Below are 23,366 nucleotides of genomic sequence, written 5' to 3'. Positions count from 1 at the left end.
TTTTGCGCTGTGCCGCTTTATCTGCCATTCTGTGACTTTTGCGAGTCGCTCAATGCTTTTCAAACGAAGTGTAGTGAACTGACTGTGGCTTTAGCTCAATGTAAAACCTTTATTGACACACGAAAAAGACATCGCATGGGCCAACGCTGATATTGCCGGTGAGTCGCGGCGCTTTGAAGCACAGGAACGAAAGAGCGCGGTCGATCGCAGGCCAATGGAGTGGAAGAATGCATGCCAAGGGAGTATGCGAAATACAGTCCGCGGCGTGTCCCGTTTTCTTTTCTGTCTGTATTCGTCAAGTTCTAGCTGCTTTCCACCACTTCAAAGGGAAAGTTTGCGGGGCTGAATGCGCAGTCTTGAATGGGCATTAATTTACCGCACAGAGCGCGTGAGGAGAGAACATTGACTGATTAAAAAAGAAACCGCATTTCGTTACCTATTTTTTCGTTCTACCTTCACGAACGTTTGCGCGAAAGTTCGAAGCACGAAGAGCTGTAAGAAGTTCCATGAATAAAACAACTGGAACTGAACGATTATAAAAGCTCCTTTTATTTCTCTTCCAACGGGAACGATCGCCGGCTGCCACTCCGTAGCCTGTAGTGAACTTGCGGTAGTCAAGGTCAGATCAGAATCGCTGTTCCGGCGTCGATAGATAGGGTGCTTAACGTGAAGAAAGAATGACAGCCTCGCAAGCGCCCGGGGAGGCACTTTCTCAGCGCGTGCATCCAAGTTGTACCAGTTGTACACGTTTTGCACGCATGCAGATCTGAGCTGAAGACTGCACACACACTACGCAGTCAGGCGCAAGGGCCTCGCCACTTCCTAGCACACTTAAAGAAAATCGAAACCAAAACTGAACTACACACTTACTCTTTCTCCGCTAATAAGAGATTAGTTACACTAGAAGTTTTTTATAAAGCTAGTTTTAATTACTGAAGCGATTATTTGTAACTATTTTGCTTCAGTTTTTTGTTTTAGTCAAATAATTACGGAACAACTTTTTAGAAGACTGAATACAATTGATCTGGCAACCATGAAAATTGTATCATGTCAGCGCCCACGATTAGTACGGTGTCGGAGCTCGCTTTACCCCCCTGGAGGAAAGAAAAGCTTAGGAGAGGCCCTGACGTCACACCCAGCGCAGCCGGAAACGCCATTTCTGTAAGTCGAATGGCGGACCATTGGCCCTCCATGCCATTGGCGGACTCTTTTTGCCTCTCTCTCTCGGTGCACCTTCTCCGCCTCCTCCGTCCTGTATCGCCTCTCTTGTCGTCTGCATCTGCAAGCGCCGAGCCGGCGGAAATCAGCTGATAGGCAGGTAGAAGGCCGTTTTGCAGTGCGTGACCGTGAACCTAAACGCGCGGTTACACTGTTACACGTCTTCAGTGTGGCCGCAGCAGGTTTGCGAAGCGGCTCGCTCTAACAATGCCGCAATGCTCGGTGCCAGGCTGCAAGTCGCGACCGGTACCCAAGGAATTGGGCGTCACTTTCCACCGGTTAGTGCATCATTCCGCTGACAAGTATTGCTGTACATTGGTGTGCATTCATCCTTTGTTTGCAATCGCCGCCGTTTATAGGTTCCCAAGCGACGGAGAACGCCGCAAACAGTGGGCGAACGCCGTGCGGCTACCGGACTGGAAAGTGCCCAAGTTTGCGTTGCAGTTTCACTGGCAATCCCAGAGATGACTAGTCAATTAAACGGCCGTTCTATATATATAGGTAAGCAGTACTTCATGCAGATTTCACGCTAAGAAATTGTGGAATGTTTTTACCGTTGTTCGCGTGCCTTCGATAGAATTTTTTGCGAAGGAAGAGGAGGAGGAGGAAGCAAAACGTTTTATTCAGTAAAAAAAAATGAGAGGGTGGGTGGCGTCAATAAACTTTTTCTCGCCAAGTTTCAACTTGTCTCAGTGTCAATAAACTCAAGGTGATATCAGTTGAAAACGTTAATTCATACACTAACCTCGCAGTATGAAGCGTTGAAAAGCGAAATCCAGAGCGAGACCACAAAAAGATCCACATTCCAGTTTCAGCACTCTTCCAGTCAACAGACGGACACCTACTAAGGTAATAGGACGATGGAATTATATCAACTGGGAATCTACCTTGTAACAGTTGCAAAGGCGCTGCCGCGCATTGCCGGCCTAGCAAACTATGTATTGCAGCGGCGATAACCAAAAAATTGAGTTGCGAATCGTTCGATCGGTTGCCAGCTGCCTACGTACTGCACACCGTGTATCACTTCCCGAAAATCTACCTGACGGGTGTCCGCGCGTACGACGGGACGGCGCGTTCACGATATCTGCACTTCAATAGGCGCGTCGTGATCGCGACCGGAGCAAAAGCTTGACGCGGTACAAGGTGCACTTGCAAGTAGAAATTAAATTACATATTCACATCGGCGCAGCTGTCGCAACTCGCAGCATCCTTTTCGAGTTCCGCAAGACCACAGCGCAGGAAAGCGATGCAGCAATCTTCGCAATCGGACGACAAGGCAGGCGCTGCCTTTCCTCCATGACTGGCGAACGGCGGGCGGGCTGTTGCTAGGACGCCGTTGCTAACGCGACTTCCAATGGCCGCCGAAAGCACGTGACTTCCTCCACACTTTTGCCAATGCGCGGGGATAGCTGGGGGCCTCTCCTAAGCTTTTTTTTCCTCCATGTCCCAACGTCACAGGCTTAGTTGTGGCGGCCGCCGCAAACCGCACATGGTAGTTTTTCTTCTTTCGCGCTTTGTAAAATAATTACCGATTTGTCAACCGGATAAACGATGAAAAGTGTGCTAATCTGAGCCAGTCTACGCAGTGAAAGCAAAAACGGGAGCTTGACAAATTCACTTCAGTGTTCCTTTAAACAAGATGGTGGATACACTGCTGAACCTAATGCATCAGTGAAAATCCCGGGCTATCTACGCTAACGTAAAACCTGAGGAAAGTTGGCGCATGCAGCATAAAGTGTGTTCTTGGTGCCTTGGCGTTTTTGCGACGGTGGTGAAAAAGTGTGTGTGTGTGGGGGGGGTGAAGGGTAACGTATAGAGCTTCGCTTCTAAAGGGTAGTGTCTTTGAAGCCGAAGCGTTCTAGCGCGAGGCGTTGAAAACTAAGGTCCAGGTATGTTCTTTTAAAACGTGTTTATGCCCACGGAGAATAGAATTTCTAGTGCGAGGCGTTGCAAAACCATGTCCCGGTGTGTCATTTTAGTGCGCATTACGTTCTAGTGCGAGGCGTTTGAAAACAAGTGTCCTGATGTTTTGTTCCGTGACTACATGAAACGATGAAGACGACAGGTGACGCCGACAGCCTGAACCCCTAAGGGAATTCACCCCTAATAGCTTTAGGAACAAACCGACGCGTTTAAAAGCCCCAAACGAATACAGGTCGCTGCTTGAAGTGCTCCGAGACGAGATATAATGGTTATTAGCAGTGCAGATAACGCAGTGAGGCTAGTAATTCCTTGGTAATTAGTGGTTCTTGAAGTACACAAGAACGCATCTCTTTTTCCAAAACACTCATATCGAACCGCTTCACTGACATAGGACCGACAGAAGAAGAACCTTGTTTTCATGGGGACCCAGAAACACTTATCACCGACGATTTGAAATATATTTCTGGGATGAGGTATATTGTGCCAGGCATCTCCTGCCGGAAGAGTTCTTAAAGTTCAGTATCAGGAAGAGTTCAGTATCCTGAATAGGAAAGGTTCAGGATGAGTTCAGTATCACAGCACCTACGTGAGAGGAAAAAAAAAACGCGCATAATCGCGTTGGTGCCGTTTCCTCTGAACTCAACCTTGGCTTAGCGCGATGAAGGCTGAGCACCTCTCACCGAGAGGCCCCCGGTGATGCGGTTTCGGACGTTTTCTTTGGCGGCGATATTACGGGCCGGCGAGTTTTCTCTTTTTTATCCCCCGGCAAGTAAAGTCGCCCATTTACGGTGCTGTGAGTCCGGTGGAGGCATTGGTGCCTGTTTGTGGGTTTTCGGACTCTGCTACCCGCTGTCATTTCCTTGCATTTCCTCACACAATGCACAGATCCCGAAGCGATGAGCACGGATATGAATTTCGGCCGGTACTCGGGCACTCTGCGCCTTAAAGTCGCTAAAAATGCAGGCGACCAGACACCGGAATCAGGTTCGCTGGAGCCGTCTTCGCTTTTTCGCGCACCCGCCGACGCCAGATCTCCGCCAGCTGGGGCAAGGGCAACTCGTACGCTCGCAAGCGTTAGCTCAGGATGGTAGGGCGTTTTTGAATCAAGAATCTCTGAGTGGTCTGGTTCAGAGCGAAGTACGGCATTCTGCACACCGAGTCCGCGTGCCCTCGAAACAATAAAACAGCCGAATCACTGCGTATAGGTTTAGGCATACACGAGGTTAGTGCACAGCGGCGCAGTTTGTACAGGAAATGCGACAGAAGAACATTTCTTTGGCCGTTCTTATAAGTTTAAAGCAACAAATCTGCGCAGTGAAAAATAAATTGATACAATATCTAGATTTACCTAATACTGTGTTACCTCTAGAAACTGTGGCGTTAAGCAGAAAGAGCCAATATGGCAACTACCTCTGAACTGACGCCATAACAGCGGTGCATAAGTAGGGAAATTGAAAAGAGCGCCGTTCGTTTTTGCGCATTGCTCACAGCGATGTGCGAACTTGCTGATTCTCGTGCACGTGCAATATCTGGCTAAGGTATTCCGGGCTACTGCCATAAATGTCGCGCCGGTATATTCGAGCTGCTCAAAGAGTGTTTGAGATTTCGTTTTGAAAATACTCAGCTTAAATACGAGTTACGCCACAGTGTCAAGGCAAGAAAGTGCATACGAGTAGCGGTAAAGAATGTAGCTTGAGTTGGTCAGACCAGGGAGCAAACTGGCGGGATTGGAATTGCCAAACATAGAAAAACAAAACTCAAAAGGACTGCTGTCGAAATACGGAGCACTTTCTGCTCAGTATTGGAGGGGTGTCTTTTTTGAGAGTTAGAAAACTTGGTGCGGAGTAATATGCTGTCGTGTGCGCCGACTTATATTTTCCGTAGTTCCTGTGTAGCTAAAGTACAGCCTTAAACTAATAGAGCCACTAAAGTAGAACGATTAGGTATGCGCACAAAGAAGAAACATATTGTTGAGCTGATACCATATCAAGGTAAGAGATTTGTTTTGTTTTGTGTATGCCAGGGCGCAAAAAGCGAGTGAAAATGTTTCCTAAATCTCCAGAACAACCTGCGAATAATTTACATTCTTACACCACCTGTCTTCTTGGTGCTTTTTAGAGCCTCATTAGGTCACAAGCAGCCAGATATGTTGGGTTATCGCCTGGTTAATGTTTCCTTGGTTTCATTCTCCCAATATTGCAAAGCCTCCCAAAGTTTTAATAATATCTCGGGAGAGGCGACCGATCGGGAAGTAAGCGCCTTATCAGGAAGTCCAGCGGCAAAAAAAGGCGAGAGTACGCGCACGCGCGTAGAACTATCTGCTGTGTTAGCGTCGTCTGCTCCGGTGTTCTCCTTAGAGCGAACCACCTCTTGCTTTTTGTATAGGCGAAGGCCGTTTGCTCGGTGCCAAAAGAATCTAACCATTGTGAACGCTCCTGATGAACGTTCCGGACAATATCTACGAGAGAAACATTAAGCGCGCAATAGAAATGCGCAGTTGCTTCAAAAAATCCCTGTTCCCTGTCAACAATTCATGCAGGTACAATGGCAGGGGGAATACCGCCCTCTACAAAACAGCGTAGCAGACGATGCTCACAGAGGTTAGGGCTTTATGGGTGTGCGCGTACTCTCGTCTATTTTGCCGCTGACATCGTGATGAGGCGCTGACACGGTGATCGGTCGTCTCTTCCGTGATATTATTAAAAATGTAGGAGACTGTACATATACAGTGAACGCCCGTTAAGACGAGCTCGGTTAAGAGGAATGCTTGCTTATGCCGAACAACGTGGGAATGTTTTTTTGGGTTTCCAGAGACCCAATGCAAAAAAAAACATCCGCTTAAGAGGAACAGCCTTGCACGTACTGTTCGGTTAAGACGAACAACTTTTGGGCTAACCACCACTGCTGGCGATTCTGGGTTGCAAACATGGCAGCCTTTTCGGGTTGCAGCGGGGAATTCCGGCGACCAGATGGAAAGAAAAGTAAAAGGAAACCACAGCGCGCCCCTACTGAAGCGTTCCGTATATACGGAATTATGGGAATACGGAGTTAAAACGGAGTGTTAAGCCCCCAAGTGTAATGAAAGTAGATATGAGTTCGACACACAAGGATATCTGATGAGTTCGCACAATATAAACGTTTGGTACAGTTTTCGTATTTCTATCTTCAATAATACGCAAAATCACGTTCCGTATGATTTCCGTGTTGTCCGTATGTACGGAATTCATACGGAAAATGATTTCGCTGTTCCATAGATCCTACAGAAATAAAACAGGTGTCAAATTTTACGACAGGTATGCACTGTTTTATTTTCATGTGCTTCTCAAAAACTTTCTTGTGTTGTGGCCGCTTCGTGCCATGCTAGGAATGCGCTTCGCATTCCCATAATTCGGTACACACGGAACGTTTCAGGAGGGCGCGAAGCGAATTCTTGCCACGAAAAAAGGGAGGGAGCGAAAAAAAGACACGCGGATAAAGCTACCACTTCTAGCACCTTTCAGGCCATGGAGACAACGGAAAAGAATAGGAAAAAAGTGGTTAATCCTCCGTTCATACGAATAAGATGATGATTGTAGGCTTTAACGTGCCGACGCAACGCAGGCGATGAGGCGCGCCGTAGTGGAGGGCTCCGGGTTAATTTTGACCACTTGGGGATTTTTACAGTGCGTCGAAATCTAGTACACACGGGTGTTTCTGCTTTTCGTCTGCATCAGAAAAGCGGTCGCCGCGGCCGGGAATCAAACCCGCGACCTCGTGCACAGCAGCGCAACGCCTTAGCCACTGAGCCACCGCGGCGGGTTATACGAATCAGTAAAACACGAAGGTGAAATGTACCTTCACAGCAGCATTTGAATATTTATTGTTCAATGATATGAACTTGCACATTGCTCTTTATATTTCGTGAGTAGGACACCGTTAGACGCATGAACATTAGACGCTTTATTGCACGTCCCGGAGCATTGAGTTAATTCCATGGAAACGCCAAGCGCTTGCAAACCGTGCGAACGAAACGGAACGGATGGTCATCAAATCGTTTGGTGAAATCAGAGTACGCGATAGTGCAAGGAGCATGATTTGCGGGTCTTCAGTGGTCTTGTGAGAGTGTTTGTCGAGCGACGTTCTGCTGGCGGATCACTTAGGCAAACGTGCGACCACATTGGCCCTGCTACGTGGCGTCTACGCCAGACGCTTGCGTTGCGATGAAGTCAGCTTGTGGAACGCGGCTGCGGCGTTCCACAAGCTGAGTGGCGTTCCACACAGGCGGCAGACGCATAAACACAGCATCATCGGCTGCTACACGCTGCCCCTTCTAGGCGCCCATTATCAGCGCTCCTTAGCGTGATGACGTACTACTTCGCTTCACCTCTCCTATACGGCAGCACCATCTGAATGGAAAACTTAGAGGGAAGGACATAAGGCGCGTTAGTACGACCTTCGGGCCATGAATTCATGGCTCAGTCGGTAGGGTGTTTGTCACCTCCTATTGAGGCTAGAATGATCGTGGGACCGAAACCTAGCGCCGCCGCGACATTGGAACTTTTTCTGGTGATGTCATTTCCGTGACGAATATGACATCGGTGAGGTTTGTGTACCCAGGCATAAAACACTTTCGTGATAAAAAAGGGGCGGCGCACGTGTCGTGGCTGCTCTGCTCTACAGAGCAGAGGTGCAAAGCTAGCAGAAAAAAATGAAAAGTAAACCGCAGATGGAGATTTCCTGCTTCCGAACATAGCAGCTCTTCTGACCAATGCTGTACCCCAAGGGGAGCATGAGTTCACTGGCGTTCGTGTGGAGGGAAAAATAAAAAAGAGATTTAATTTTTTCCTCCACTGTCCGTCTGCTTCAAACACTGTCTTGAAGCAAGATATTAGCACGCACCAAGGCGTGTTGCCGGTTATTTTTGGGAGGGCAAGCGATATGACACACAGCTGATTAGACGAACAAGATACCATGTTCCTTTCAAGTTCATCTTAACCGTAGTTCACTGTACGCGATTACAAGGAACAAGTACCTTTAAATAACACTAATGAATTTTCGTGGAGATGCAAGCCGTAGGCCATCATGAGTCCAGTTCACCAGTTTTATACGTTTTTTTATCGTTCTTTTTTGGGTTCTCGTTACCGGATGCTGTCAGCCGCCGACTTAACATATGCCCGGTGCTCAGAAACATGAACCCTGAGCACAATCAGGAAAGGCGACTAGCCTGAGCCCAGGCCCTTATAGACCTCTACGCTACCGACAACGGTGCCGTGTACGTGGACGCGGAAAAATATCAAGACACCCCCGGAGCCTACGTGACTCCGGTGGTTGCGGCATCAACCGGGGAGACCAAGATAGTCGGGAGTAATTATACTAAGAAGGTACATCAATCAGAGGAGGTGGCCAACGCACTGGCTATCGCGGACCCGGCGTGTACGATGGTGCTGTGTGACTCCCGCAGAGCAGGGCGGAACAATGCCAATAACAGGGTGTGCAGGGCAGCGGCGGACATCCCGCGCAAGATGGAAGACAACACGACAGCGGTATCAATCAAATATTTCCCAGCCCACACGGGCCCACGTGTCTCGAGCAGGGGGAACGAGAGTCAACGAGATGGCCAATACAGTAGCGCGAGGACTCACCAACCGTGCGGCAGCCAGCCAGGCCGACCCGTTGTGGAGACTGTTCGACATTAGCAAGGATACGATGATCAACTACAACGATATCGTGAAGTGGTATCGACTGAATAGGAGACCTATGCCACCTCTGCACCCGGGAAGCACCCGCGCGGAGGCAGTGCTTTACCGACAGCTGCAGACTGGATCCCTGATCACCCCGGTGCTTGCAAGTACATTTGCCCCACTGTGTATGACAGTGAGGTATGTAGGTTGTGCGCGAAGGAGCGAGCTACGGCAGCTCACATTCTGTGGAACTGTGAAGTGAACCCACGTGAGGCAAACGAGAAGAATATGGCCCCACCGCAGCTGGAGGCTGTAACAAAGAGCTATAACTACGGACTACAACTCCAGGCCATCCAGCAGGTCGCGGCGGCCCTCGAAAAGCAGCGACCGGGAGAAGCCGCGGAGGAGGGGGGCGCAAGCCTTCCTGGACCCATGTGCGGAACCCAGAAGCGGCCCTCAGGACGCAGTCACGACGACGTCCAGGCCACGTCACGGTGACGGCCCCCATGAAGGGGTAGCCTAACTGCTCTGCAGGCGTTTTTCAGTATTGGTTTTCTATCTCGCTCTCTCTTTGGGTTTTGATTTTTGTCTTCCTTTTGTGGGAAGATGGGCAGGATGAGTAATTTTAGATTCGTAGGTCACAATTGTGAATGTTCTATTTTTTTTCTTTTTCCGCTTTTGGTTTTGAAAGTTCCGTTCCGCCAATCATTTTCTTAACGATATCACGCTGCTTAATGTGTTAACTGCGCCAATTGCGTGTTTTTGTTTCTTTTTCGAATGTGAAGCGTCAAACGGCAGGCTACATTTCAGAGTTTTTCTCTTTTCGGGTTTGCGTCAGTATATTCTGGTCTTTCTAATTTTCGTGTCTTGGTATCGCCGAGAATATCTGATAGATGCATGATATGTACAGGAAGAGTCTAGCTTGAACGGACCCGCTGTGGTGGCTGTGTGACTAAGACGTTTAGCAGCTGAGCCAAAGAAGGTGGGTTCGATCCCGGCCGCATTGGCTGCTTTTCCGGTGGAGGAGAAAAGCGAAAATGCCTATGTGCTGTCAGGATTTCGGCGCTCTAAACATCTCCAGGTGGTACGAATTAATCCACACTCCTGCACTCCACTGCGGGGGTCCTCGTAGCCCAGGGGCATCGTCGGTTCGTTGAGCCACCAAAAGTTGAAAAATGTGATACCTTGAGAAGGTGATACACGTACTGTAAAAAAAACAACAAACATACATCCTGCCGGCGGGGCTCCATACGCGTAAAACAATCGCGGACATTGTCTCAAGCATAAGAAACGAAGGACAGTGAAGAAGCAGGGAAAAAAGCGTAAAGAAAAGACCGGCCTGAGTTGGAAAAACCGTCGCCAATCTCAAACCTTTCATGAAGCGCTGGAAGTGAATAATGCCTCTCAGCTGTCGGGAGAGGTGTGCGCTTTCTATCGCTGCTTTTAGACGATCTTGGGAAGGTTTTTTGATATAAAAGAGCCTCTGACACTTCCCCTGTATGCTGATTTGTGTGTTTTAACAACACGGTCGTGTGAGATAAAACCGGCGTGGATAGGCGCAGATAGGCTGATGATAGGCTGACGGCGTAGATTGTCTGAAGAAGATTATGATGATGATGATACTATCCCTGAAAGACATTTTGTGGTATTCGCGCTAATAAAGTGTAGTTTGCCTAAATACGCAAACAATTGTATCGAGTAATTCTGCGAAATTGCGTACCACATGGCATGTCCTGCACACGTTGTTCCCGCGGCATTACAAAAAAAAAATCATTTTTTGGAGTTTTTACTTTTTATCTCCAGTGCGAGTTCGTTGTACAAATATAACATTAGAGTGACTGAACGAACAATGTTTGAATGGTATCAAAAAGAACCAAGATTCTTCCGCACGTAACCACGACTTGTGCAGGTGAAAGAGTAGGTAGTTTAGCTTATCACACGGTCATCAAGTGTAGGATGTGCAAATGACGGCGATTAAAAAAATGTTACTAGCACCGGATAATTGAAAATGCGTCATTATATGATGTCTGTGCTAAACAGCAAACGCAAAAAGTTCACAAAAGTTTCGCTTCGAATAAAAACTCACGAACAATGGTTTGATTAAACTTTTTCAAGCCCCGCGTGTGTGAAGACGGCGATATTTCAACCTACTTACCGGCAAATATTGTGCGGTTTTCTTCACGTATGTACGGGAATTTTTTTATATTTTCCGTAGGAGCGGCAAAAGGTACTTCGATACCTGAATGAACTGCCTGATGGCTAAGGAAGAGAAACAGTGGCTGGAAATAAAAAATCACAATGAACAAACACAGCAATGTTACTGTCGAAAATATGCATTCACGAACATCCAATCTCTAAAAAAACTCAGAATAACATGGCAGCCGCGCTTCAGTGCAGAGCGCTGTGCATACTTTACGTCCAGTACAGCACGGGCGTTCTTTTATTTAAATAGTCTAAACCAAGCTCCGTACCATTTGCTGTGATATTTCACGATCATGTCTGTGTGTGCCGGGCTAAGTGTAGGCGGGCGTTCGGAGCGTGCATGCATGCGTGTGTCTGTGCGTGTGCGTGGACAGTGGGAATCTGTATGAAGTAATTATGTTGTATTTTTCTTAGCCTTTTAAATTTTCTTGTCGATTCAACGAAATTAATCTAGCATATTTAATTACAGGCGTACTAGTACGCAACTATAGGTGCTACCATCACTACCCGCTTCATCCGCAAGCGCCAAGTGCAGGTGCAAGGAACCCAGCGTTCTGTACCTGCATGACTTCTGTTTTGTCAACAACACTGCTCATGCGAGCTGCCACAGGTGTAAGCTCATGATATACACTTTCTGTCTAAGAAAACGTATGTGCAGTAGCGAGATTCTAGATTCGTTATAGCTTTATAATTATTGAAGATAATTGTGCCTGTTTTAAAATTTATTCTATTTTTCTGCCTCTGTTGTAACTATAGTTGTTCCCTTCCACATATTAGCCTGATATAAATATTTATTGGTAATTTTCGTGTTCAAAATGCAGAGTTTTTATTCCGCTTTTGTTCGCCGACTCTCGCGTTCTGTCTCCGGAGTAGGGTGGCAAAAATGTTTTATCAAAATATCCCTAGGGTCCACTTCTGGCTATGCATGACCAGTGCATTAGTACCACGCTGCGTTTTTTTATTACAACTCCGTCCGATAAAACATTATCTCCTAGCTGCTTGGGAATCGGCTGTGACAGCTGTTGACCCCTCCCAACGTATGTTCATGCGAATATCCTCGGCGCCGCGGCCAGGCTTGGTGCTCTCTTTGTAGCGCACGCATCTTACCGAGCGTTCTTCGTCAGCGTCAACCGTAACGGAAGTATAAAAGCTTAAATAACACATAAGGTAATGGTTGAAAACAAGCCAAGCTAGGGATATGGGCTGCACTTGAATGGCTGATCTAACAAATGCGTTTTCTGCTGGTGAGCAAGATGTATGTTGAGCTAGCGTTTTGACCGTCGCTCAGAGATATCATGGTAATCGCACGATAACATCGTACGTCCAACCGCACCGTTCTGTCTTGTGAACAAGAGATAAATAGGTTCTCATTTTTGCATGTACAATTTCAACCTGATATTTTTATAAACAGCCGAAGCTGGCTTGTATAACGGGGAACCTCAAAACGTTTCCTAAAGAGTTGTTTTTGAAGGCGCCTTGAGGTTATTTTCATTGCCTTGTTTTAAGCTGGCGGGACGGGTAGTCTATTGGAAGGGTCAGTATTTTTTCTACGGTGATGGGCTGAGTATATCATGAGTGATATACGTTTGAAAGGGTAACTTAGTATGAAATATGTAGTCTTGCAGCCAGGATACAGCACTATTACTTTACTGAAATAAAGCCATAAACGTACATTCCGCTGGTTTTCCATGGGAACGAACCAACTCAACGAGCGAGCAATACGCATTAGTGAAACAGGCGCTCTTCGGTTGGTTGGAAGTCTGAACATCTGTCACTAAACTGTGCCTCCCGCATATGGTATGAATAGTTAGGACCTGACCATGCGGGAAACAATTCGTTCTTGCTTTTCATACCCTCCATTGCTAATTTGGTTGAAAAATATTTTGCAAACAAATTTGTTGTTTTTCACCGAAAGTTTTAATGCCCGCTACTGTCTATTAAAGACAATACTTGACCGGACACACCCCTGCTTGTCTGACGTACAATCAATTTAAGGCCATTGCACTCTGCCCAGGAGGTTGACCGGCCAAGCACAGTGCAGTGCAAAGAGTGCACACAATTAACAGGTTTTTTATGTGCCATCGAGCATACCACCACCCGCGTTTTAGTCTAGTGCACAAGCGTGAATCTGTCCTGTTTCGTACCATAGAATATCGTAAATTGAGAGCAGACGGGAAGTTCACAATATTTCCACCTTTACTCTGACCAACGAAACCACCAATAGTAATGAAACTTGGGGCTGCCCTTCAGGGCTGCCCCTCGGGTAATTTTTATATAAGTCGTTTTCAGGTGGTTTCGACTAAACACGAGTAACAGCTGTTTTCTGTTAGCGTACTTCCTACGTAAATTACTATGTACTCTCAGCAGACTGAAATTCTATGTGCCGAAAAATTTATTTGGAATTATTTACATTTTGGGTGAAATGTCGCGTATGGAAGGTGATCTCAGCAGCAAATTGTTGTTTAGTCTTTTTGGGGTGGTTTCATTGCCACATAATTTACAGCCACTTTCTGTAAACTCACACTCTGCAGGTTGCCATGTATAGACGCCAGACGTGAATTCTGAAGCATATAGAACTTCACTCTGTACTAATATTAGCCAATAATTTACCTGAGGGGTAATGGTGAGTAGATCAGTTTTATCTGACATAAATAGATCAGTAGATCTATTGATCAGTACATAAATCGATCAGTTTTCTTGGTCAACGTCAGTATGGCTCTCTATTCAGGGTACATAAGAAACGTTAGGACCTACGAAAACATCACTAGAAAGTTGATGTTGCCGCAACGTTCAAAATTTGTTTGCCAATGCGACTCTCCCCACCCGCGCAAAAGATTTCAAAAACACGCCACGCACAGTGTAAAAAGTAAACAAAAAAATTAAACCCATCTCCCCGAAGGGAACCATGTGTAGGATGCGGAGCGTCATGGGGGTTCCGTTTGCGTTTTCATTATGTCTGTTAGCCAAATTTGGTGGAAATGTAGTGAACCCCGTAATGCTCATATATCCTACTCATGGTTCCCTTCGGGGAGATGGGTGTAATTTTCCTTATTGTATGCGTATACACGCGAGTGAGACGAGATTGAAGTGGTATCTAAAGGTCTATATTTAGGAGGTTGCACGTCTTGTTACTTTGAGTATGACGGCCTTATGGTCGCTGAAGTGCACATTCAGTGGATCTCGTAGCAGCCTTTGTATGTAGTCGTGGCCGTTGCAGTTGGTAAAGACGAGATCGATACACGTTCCGTGGATTGTAGTTGGGTGTAATTGCTCTTAGTGTTTGCGCCAATGCTCTCACTTAATTGCGACAGCACACTCCCTGAGGGGGCGTTGCTTCCATTCTACTTCATCTGAGGAATCACGGAGTCAAGCGCAAGCACAACCGGAGTTGTAGTGGTTGTTGTTGTTCCCTCTTCTATAGCACGTACCCACGTGGGGGATTGGCCAAGAAACAGTGGTGTGCGGACGCCGCACCACCGCCGACGCCGTGTTACATACCCCCGAGCATAAGACGCTCCGCATCCAAAATTATACCGTCACCCCGAAGGGAACTATGTGGCGATGCAGAGCATGGGGTTTCCGTGTAGGTGCCAACCGGAGCAGAACAGGCGCAGGTGGTGTCTTGAAGCAGAGTGAACGCTGCGCAGCGCGCGCACCTGCTTTTATACAGCTGGAGGAGAGGAGAATGGAGGAGAGATGCGCATGCGCAGAGGGGTGTGGACGGCGCAACAACAAGGGAGGCACACAGCCGACCATGAAATGGCTCATGCAGCCGCAGTCTCGCCGGTTTCTTCCTGAACCGGCACTAGATGAGCCGAGCGGTGTTGAGGACAGCGGCGTTATCACAGCTGGTTAGGGCTCCTGGAGTGACAGTGCTGCCGGTGTCTTCCTGAGCCGGCACGAGGCGAGCCGAGCGGCGAGGAGGAGAGAGGCGTTATCACAGATGGCGTGGAGAGGGGGACGAGTAGGAGAGTTGCGGACGCCGGACGCCGACGGACGACGGAGGGTCGACTAAGAGATGCTTTGAATCTAAAATGAACTCTCAAATATATACATGACATTCGATGCGAGGGAAGCAAGAGAGGAGTACGAGGAGGAATAAACATCCCTATAAAGCAGTTCGCCTTGGGGAAGAGTCCTCATTCTAGGACCGCTTGAGACCATCCGGCTTCTTGAGCCCTCTTCACCAGCCAAAGCTGGTCATCAGGGTACGAGCTGGACAGTGCTCTCTCCGAGTGCTCAGGGGACGGGAAGGGCAGGGGGGGAAGGTTGGGGTTCTTCTCGCAGCCCCACACAATGTGGTAAAGCGTGCCCGGAGCCTCACAGAAGCGGCATTCCGAGGAGTAGAGGGTGGGGGCCAGAATGTGGGCTCTAGTTTGGTGGAGAAAGGTGTTGGTTTGGATGCATCGAAGGTGTGTTCTTGCTCTTTTGAGAGGTTTTCGTGTGGCGGAGGGTGCATTGTTCGCTGCAGGCGGTAGTGCTGCGTGATTTCTGTGTATGTAAAAAGGGGACAGAGACGCAGCTGCTCGCCGATCTCCTGACTAGCCCGGTGTGTCAAACCTCGGGCATCCTGGTGGGCAGCTTCGTTGCCGGGGACGTCGGCATGGGCGTGAGCCCAAATAATCCTTACACGGTGTTGTGGAGTATGCTGCTGTAGAATTTGTGTGGCGCAGGGTGGGAAGAAGCCGCTAGAGAATGTTCTGCATGATTGTTGGCAGTTCGCAATGATGATCTCCGCAGGGGTTTGAGGAATTGCTAGGGCTATGGCCACTTCTGCCTGTAGTGCGTGGGTGGTAGGAATTGATGCACTTGTGAGGAGGGCTTGAGCTGTAGTCACAACAGCGGTCATAGCTCTCCTCCCGGGATAGGATGCTGCGTCCGTTTACACTGTGGTGGAGTTTCGGCCGCACCGTTTGAAGATTGCTTTCGCTCTGGCATCTCTGCGATCCTGGTGGTGTGTTGGATGCATGTTCCGGAGTAGTGGGGCCACATCAATAAATTGGCGAATCTAATGCGGAAGCTGAGTCGCATTGGTCTGTGGGTGTTGAATCGGTCAGCGCAGGCATAGCTGGTTCAGAATTGTTCTGCCGGTGGAGGTGGACCTCAGACGTAATAATTTTTTCATGGGATGAGCTTCGAGGAGTTCATCCAAGGTATTACAAACTCCCAAGTGTAGTAGTTTCTGTGTCGAGGTGCTGACAGGTAGTCCCAACGCCAGCTTGTATGCCTTGCGTATGATAGTCTCTACCTTGATCTTTTCAGCCTTTGAGAGCACAGCGTAGGGGATGGCGTAAGTAATATTAGAGATGACAAAGGCTTCGACTAGCCTTAGCACATCTGCCTCTCGCATACCTCTCGTTCTTGTGCTGACCCTGCGGATCATATGGAAGACTTGCACCGTGGTGTGCTTAAGTCGGTCCAGGAGTTTGGTATCGGAGCGATCCGTATGTAGAAGCATGCCTAAGATTCTCACCTGCTGAGTTGGAACAACAGGGTGGCCATCCACTTCTACGGAGATGGTTGGTGACCCGGCAGGGAGTTTTTACGTGGTGACACGATAAGCAGCTCAGATTTTTTTCGGCGCACACGCTAGGCAACATCGTCGTGCGTATTCACAGACAATGTCGGCTGCGTGTTGTAAGTTGGTCTCCATTTCCCCCAGTGACCCATGAGTGGCCCATATGGTGATGTCATCCGCACATATTCCATGGCGTATGCCTAGTATGGCATCCAGGAGCGGAGGGAGGCCTACGTGGGCTACAATAAACAGCAGGGGGGAAAGGACCAGGTGCGAGGCAGCAGGAGACTGGTATTTCGAAAGCAAGGGCGGCGAAAAGAGCAGATACCCGGCCAGTATCTTTTTACTTCTGGTGAAAACAACTCGATTTAGGATCTGTGTATAAAACTTTACTGATTACCAGTAAACAGTTTGACACCTACATGGAGGCATGCATGTAAGCGAGCAACCTTTCAAATGACTTTTCTAGCCATCTTTATTTTCAAAGCAAGTTATTCCTTTTGTTCTCTGATGTGTACACTTTATTGCCGCCGTTTTCTCAACTAATCCACGGTTCCGTGTCATGGCTGGCTAGCTTTTTGGCACGCTACAAGAAATGGAGAAGACTAGATCATACCTGCAGGTTCTTGGAAATGTGCACGCCATCTGCAAATAAGCATGTGCAGGTACATGCATACGCTCCAAAAAAGAAACGTACACACAACTATCAAGCAACTGTCATCACGACTGCAAGCTGAATAAAGTAGAGCGGTTGTGTATTTTTCAGAAAGTTGAAAATATTCCCGGGACTATCTTTTGATTTATACTATATACAGGATCACCTGTTCGCCGAGTGTTTTTGAAATTACCCTCACAAGCGACAAAAACGGGCACGCATGTGTGCTGTTCAATATAGTAAGAGCGCCAGTAGAATGCACAGTAGGAGTGTGCCATTTCTTTAATCATTGCTATCGGCTCTGTGTTTATATGGGCTTAACTTGCACCTTGAGATTACCTGTCGCATACTTTGCCGCTTTTCCTACATGGCCTCTCTTCACCAGTCATGTCGCTGTGGTGTTGTTACCTGGTATACAAGTTGTTACAAGTTGTTACATGGTTGTTACATGATACTCAAGTATCAAATAATTGCTCTCAACCTAAACAAGCTTATGCAACCCCAACGTACTACCTTCATAAACATGACGTAGACCAATACAATAACTTGGGTATTTTTTTACAGTCGCCTGCAGAGTGCAAATCATAATGAACATATTGCAAATGGCAGGAAAGGGAGAAACCTCCCTAAGAACTACGCGATAGGCCAGAAAACATTGTACGAACTATTGGTAACGTTTTCATTACCTTGGATGGTTTGTTACTGTTATCTGATATGGTACAGTACAAATTGCCCGCCGTGATTTTTGCAATTTTCCAATCACCCGTGGCTGCTGCTGTGGCAGTTTGTTCTTCCGCATTTGGACATTTCTGTTACCTTCTCTTTGCTCCGAGCCTTTATTATGGTTGTTGCTCGCTCGGTGAACAAGGATGTTGAGTAGCGTTGACTCTGGTTCCTAAGGGGCTCCGTACCAAGCCAGAAGTCTAGTCCCAAGTGGTCGCCCTGAAAGTACAGCGCGGTGAAACGAAAAACAGCGGGCCGCAAAAATTCACTATTCTCAAAGCCCGATTATGCCTTGCATATAAGCCGAAAGAGCAGCACAAGAAGTTCTAGATTTGTTAAGGTAAGCGCGGGAAGCAAATTGGTTCAAATCGAGTTTTAGCCTCTACGGATAATTACATTCTCTTTTAATACCTCTTAATCTGTAAGATATAGGATGGAGCTTCGGGTGATCGACTTTCATATATTACTAACGGTAGACAGAGAGAGAGAGAGAGAGAGAGAGAGAAAAGCAAAGTAAGCAAAGTACCTCCCAGTGGAAAATCTGCTGAAACAAACTAGGCGTGGTTATCTCGTGTCAGCTGGACCTTACAGGGGCGTCATCGCCGCCCTAATTTTCCGCTTTTCGCTAGGGAATCGGCAGCTAAATGTTTGTACAGGGAGGCTACCTTCCTTTTCCAGCGGGCGAGACAGGAACCTGCCCCTTTAGAGCCCCTCTAAATAGCTCCCACAGGGAGCTACGAGTTGCGCGGCCATCCGCTCTCTCGTTATCCAGATTGCTGCGGGAAAGCCGCCGTCGCGCGTGTAGGAGCCACGCGACCTGGCTTCGGACGGCGGCCGACACGCGTTTGGGGCGCAACGGGCAGTGGCGCCTTTGCGGCTACCATGCGGTTAAGCTGGATTCCTGCAAAGTCGCTAACGCTGCTGCTGCTGCTGCTCCCAGGCGGGGCGCGGTGCCGCCCGCGTCGGTTGCTGCGCTGCAGCAGTAGCGGGGGCTTCTCTACATGGCATAGATAACCGGAGTGACGTCATCACGCTGGCACGTGGAAGAGGGTCGCGCAACTCTTAGCGCCCTGCAGGAGCTACCTGGAGTAACTCTAGCCCCTAAGAGACCACTGCACCCTATATATGTGGGTCTGGAAACTGCCGGTGAGGCGCTTCCCATTGCCACCGATAGAGGCCACTGGCAGTTATGAGAACCGGCTCCTACCACTGCATGACGCATGACGTACAGCGGGAAAAACAGAGCTCGGTGTTGCGCAACTTCTCTGTGAGAATCTTCGGCGGGTACGAAGACAAGTCCTTCCACTAGCTGGCCTCGACCCCCGTGTCGGAACTGCCCAGAGCACCATTCCATTGCTCGTCACGAGTGAATAAAAGCAAAATATTGGAAGAACGGTTCAATATAAATTGAGATATTATAATATAATACAAAATCCGCAAGAATCAAATCACATCAAATACAGAGCGGAGAAGTGTGGCGCGCTCGCATCGTCCGGGGAAATACGGTGAGGGTTAATCGTAGGGGTGATTGTAATGGTCACACCCTGCGAGTTAAGGAGTGAAACTGAAGAAGGCGCCGGGTGTGCGCTTGCTATCCGCTATCCTGGCATGGTTCTGTAGTATTTACGGCGGGAAAGGCCAAAATGCGTAGTACGTCACGGTATGTAATTTAATGGTCTCGAAGGGATCGGTATGGGGTGAGGCAGTAGGCCGTCCCCCGCTCGGGTTGTGAATCCTCAAGCTTAGTCATTGGCCGCCTCCCTCATCCCGCAACCCGGATGAGCCAATGTCCATGTGACTTCTACCGGAAAACATGGGAGATTTTGAGTGATAATTTTGAGTACCAGTGGTGAGATGAGACCAGGCCGTCGTCATATCAGATATTACAGTCGTGGCGTTGGGCTTCGTGACAGAGCGAGTGCGATTGCCACCTTAACTGCCATGGCAGGGCAAGTAGTGCGGACTATGAGATAACACATCAGGTGGCCATTCGGCCAGTTAAAATGGCAGCCGCACACTCATCCGTGTGACGCTGTTCAGCCGCGTTCGCGTATAAGATGTCTGGTCTTATTGCAGGCATTGTAGCAGGTAATGGGCTTTTTACGTTATGCGACCAGCATGACCCACTGGGTGCATTATGGGCGGTAGAGGGTGGACGACTACTTGAGGGGAATAGCGTGGGGTAGGGTCATTTCTGAACTGGCATAGAAATGACATGAATTCCGTGTTGGTAGAGAATATTGAGGCCGGGTAAAGTTGCTCAAATTGCATGCAATTTGTCCTGAGAAAGTGCTCCCCCATGAGGTCCTCGGCCTTACTATAGATCCCTAAGGGGCGTAATGTCCTAGCGCAGGAGTACAGCTGTTTCTGCAGTGCCGTATTGTACGATATACTAACGAGTCTATTGACGTTCTGTAATTCAGTACCACTGGAACAAACTTAGGGCGTTATATTGCTGATGATTAAAGCATGAGAAATGCGCAATATCTAACTCCCCCACAACCCGTTCAAGAGCTTGGCAGTTCTTTTGAGGAGAGCAATGGTTACGATAAAATAATTAGTTACTGAGCGGCAAATTGTTCGTTGGTTGGACTCAGATGTTTAAGCTGCCATAGGACCTTCAGTGTATGAATTTCAGGGACTGGTTAACTACTGGCCGACAAAGATATTTGACGTTGCGTAGACGCATCTTTTGTGTGGTAAGACGAAACGTTCGGACGCGTTCGGTGAGCATGTAAGACTGTGCTTGCTTTGTTACAATAGACCCCTTCGATTATTAGTCCCGGATCGTCCGCGGACTGCCCGACACGCGATCCGGCGCTCATTTTTCCCATGTTTTCCTATTAGGCTTCCGGTCCGAGGGCAGTCCGAGGACTGCCCTCGGACCGTCCAGGGCTGGTAAATCGAGGAGGCCCAATGTTGGCACCGGTTTGTCGCGCCTTTTCGATCCCTGCATCTCTGTCCCCTGTCATCTGGATGGCGATCCCGATGGCGATGGCGTCAGGCTACATTATATAGTGAACGTGGGAACTTTTCGCAGTCCTTTAAAGGGGCCCTGAAAGGCATTTTGAGCACACTAAATGAACTAGCGCAATCGCTAGATTGGGTCGCCAACGTCACCTGTGCCAAGTATTACTCTTTTACGCGCAGCGGAAAGCTCACACTTTTGTTGCAAAGTTTGTCGCTTTTTTATCACCCTTTCCTTCGTGTTTTTGGACGCCGCCATCTTCACATGTCTACATCATCGATTCCCAGATGTTCGTCATGAGCTAGACATCCTGCTATTGGGCGGCTTTTTCACGTACTTCCGGCAAAGAGATGAGTCGTCTGCTCAGCGTCGGCTCGCCGGCTGATCTGCCAGCGGAGTGCCGGAGTGCTTTGACATTTTACGACAAACGAAACAAGTGTAAACAAACGCTTAACCGTTTGTATTGAATGCAACACGGCCATAACACGACGTGGAGTTTATCTTACGTGAGTACGTACCATAAAGAAAGTCCCGTGGCACTTCTTTGGTGCAATCGCAGAGAACGCCCTGAGCCGAATGCCCGGGTTTGACGCGTACATTTTATTCAACTTCAAAACAATCCAGAGATGCGTTTCGAACGAACGCAACGTCACAACGTGCGTTGCAAGTCTGAACCGCGATTGACAGACGATGAGTTGCCTCCTCCTGCCCGTCGTAAATTCGGCACTCACCTCACACCCGGTTTGCGGGGACGAGCAGCAAGTCACAACTCTGGCGCGCAAGCGAGAAGGCTTTTAGCCAGGCACACTGCACATACCCCATGCGAGGTTGAGTGGTACGTCGTTCGAGAAAGATAATCCAGACCATGGGAAGCACTATCCACCCGCAGAAGTACAATGTCGCATTTCATCGCGAAACGAACGCGTCCACAACACACAGGAGGCGATGCACACACACACACACAGCTTCGGTCGCTGCATTGGCTTAGCTGCAAGCTTCGTTCGGACAATCAGCGATGCTACGACGATACAGAGCTGCGTGAGGACGACGTGCTAAGCACTTCACGTATTTAAAAACACAGGGGCAAAGAACTAGGTTCATCGGAAGCAAAAAATCTTTCCTCCATTATAGTGCCTGAAATATACTGGCTAGTGTGCCGAGGGCGGGCTCCAGGCGGGCGCCGGGAGCGATGTACGCGGCCGTCTGCCGCTTGGGGCGCTGCCGTACGGGAGTGTGCGCGTTCATCCGGCCCGAGCAGATCGCGCGGTTACCTCCGAGCTGCGTAGCAGACGGCAGCGGCAGAACTTTCCATTCCCGCTTGCGACGAAAGCGAGCGAAAGCGACGGGAATTCTGTCGCGCAACCAAAATTTGTCCCGACCATTCGACAAAAACGATCGTCGCGCGACAAAGCGACGGAATTCCTGCCGCTCTCACTCTCTTTCGTCGCAAGTGCGAACGGGCCTTTATGCGCAATCTCCGCCCCACATAAAACAAGCTCTTGCTTGTCGCCTGAGCATACGGTTGATATCTGACTACGTTACACTGTGCTTGCCAGTGTATTTAAACGATGTCACTAGGTTTGAAACGTACGCGCTCGGCGTGCAGCTTTGTAAACGCAAGCGGTTTCACATACGCACGCTATTTTGCTGCTAATAGAGTTTTAGTACAGCGTTTGTGGCCTTTGCATACGCTAAACGCTAAATTTTTGCGTCCCGCTACGTGACACCGCGATGGGAGTTTTAGTAGAGCGTCTCATCAGTTTCGCGTAGCGACACACTAATGCATACGGCGCCATCTGTCAAATGTTTTCCGAAATGTCTCACCGGCTGATCTGCTAGCGGAGTGCCGGAGTGTTTGGACATTTTACGACTATCCAAACAAGTGCAAACAAACGCTTTCCCGTCAGTGTTGAATGCAACACATGGGTGCAGCTTGTCAGAACACGGGTTCTCGCTGATCGAGTGCAGCGTTGGTCTGCTCTTCGCCTTCACGTTCATCGCCGCTGATAAAGCGATCCGATCCGGCGCGTTTTGTGCACGGGTTCTGTGTCGGTTGAAAATGTCTTTTTTCACATGCCGCCGGTAGTAGGAATTACAACCACCGCAAAATAACACCCGGCACCAGCGGGGCCACATCTGAGACCGCGCTTTTTGGATAAACAGTGCGCGGTGCACCAAAGGGAACGAGCGCACGATTCACCCCACGCGGCTGCGAGTTCGCCGCCGATACCAACTGCAGCCCTGCACCTACGTACACCGCGAAAGGGCAAGGCCAGGCCGCACACATGCGGCCAGGTCATTCGTTCGCTTTTCCAGCCTGTGTCCATGGTGTCTACAGAGATGAAAACGCTGAAAGAGCTGGCTCGTAGCAGACGGCAGTCTGTGGGAGCGCAATAGCGGAAGTACGTCACCGCTGAGGAGCGGAGCATCATGGGAGGGGAGGCCAACAGCGAAGAAACAGTTGAAAGGAGGAGGAAATACGGCGCGACGATAATTCGC

At 48.7% G+C, this 23,366-nt stretch overlaps 1 protein-coding gene across 1 annotated transcript in view; it reads right to left on the bottom strand.

The window, feature by feature from the left end:
• Nucleotides 1–23,366, bottom strand: part of LOC144168154 (arylsulfatase B-like) — a 192,754-nt gene that overhangs the window by 20,355 nt on the left and 149,033 nt on the right. Inside the window, exons 6-7 of the mRNA XM_077697199.1 lie at nt 17,993–18,118; nt 10,957–11,080 (exon numbers count right to left, since the gene is read on the bottom strand). Coding sequence (XP_077553325.1) covers nt 10,957–11,080; nt 17,993–18,118 — 250 coding nt within the window. The remainder of the gene's footprint in view (nt 1–10,956; nt 11,081–17,992; nt 18,119–23,366) is intronic.

The sequence above is a fragment of the Haemaphysalis longicornis genome, unplaced genomic scaffold, assembly GCF_048455015.1.
Source record: "Haemaphysalis longicornis isolate Haplotype H1 unplaced genomic scaffold, Haemaphysalis longicornis Haplotype H1 scaffold_2, whole genome shotgun sequence".
In the NCBI taxonomy this organism is placed as follows: domain Eukaryota; kingdom Metazoa; phylum Arthropoda; class Arachnida; order Ixodida; family Ixodidae; genus Haemaphysalis; species Haemaphysalis longicornis.
This window is presented reverse-complemented; position numbering and strand designations above follow the sequence as displayed.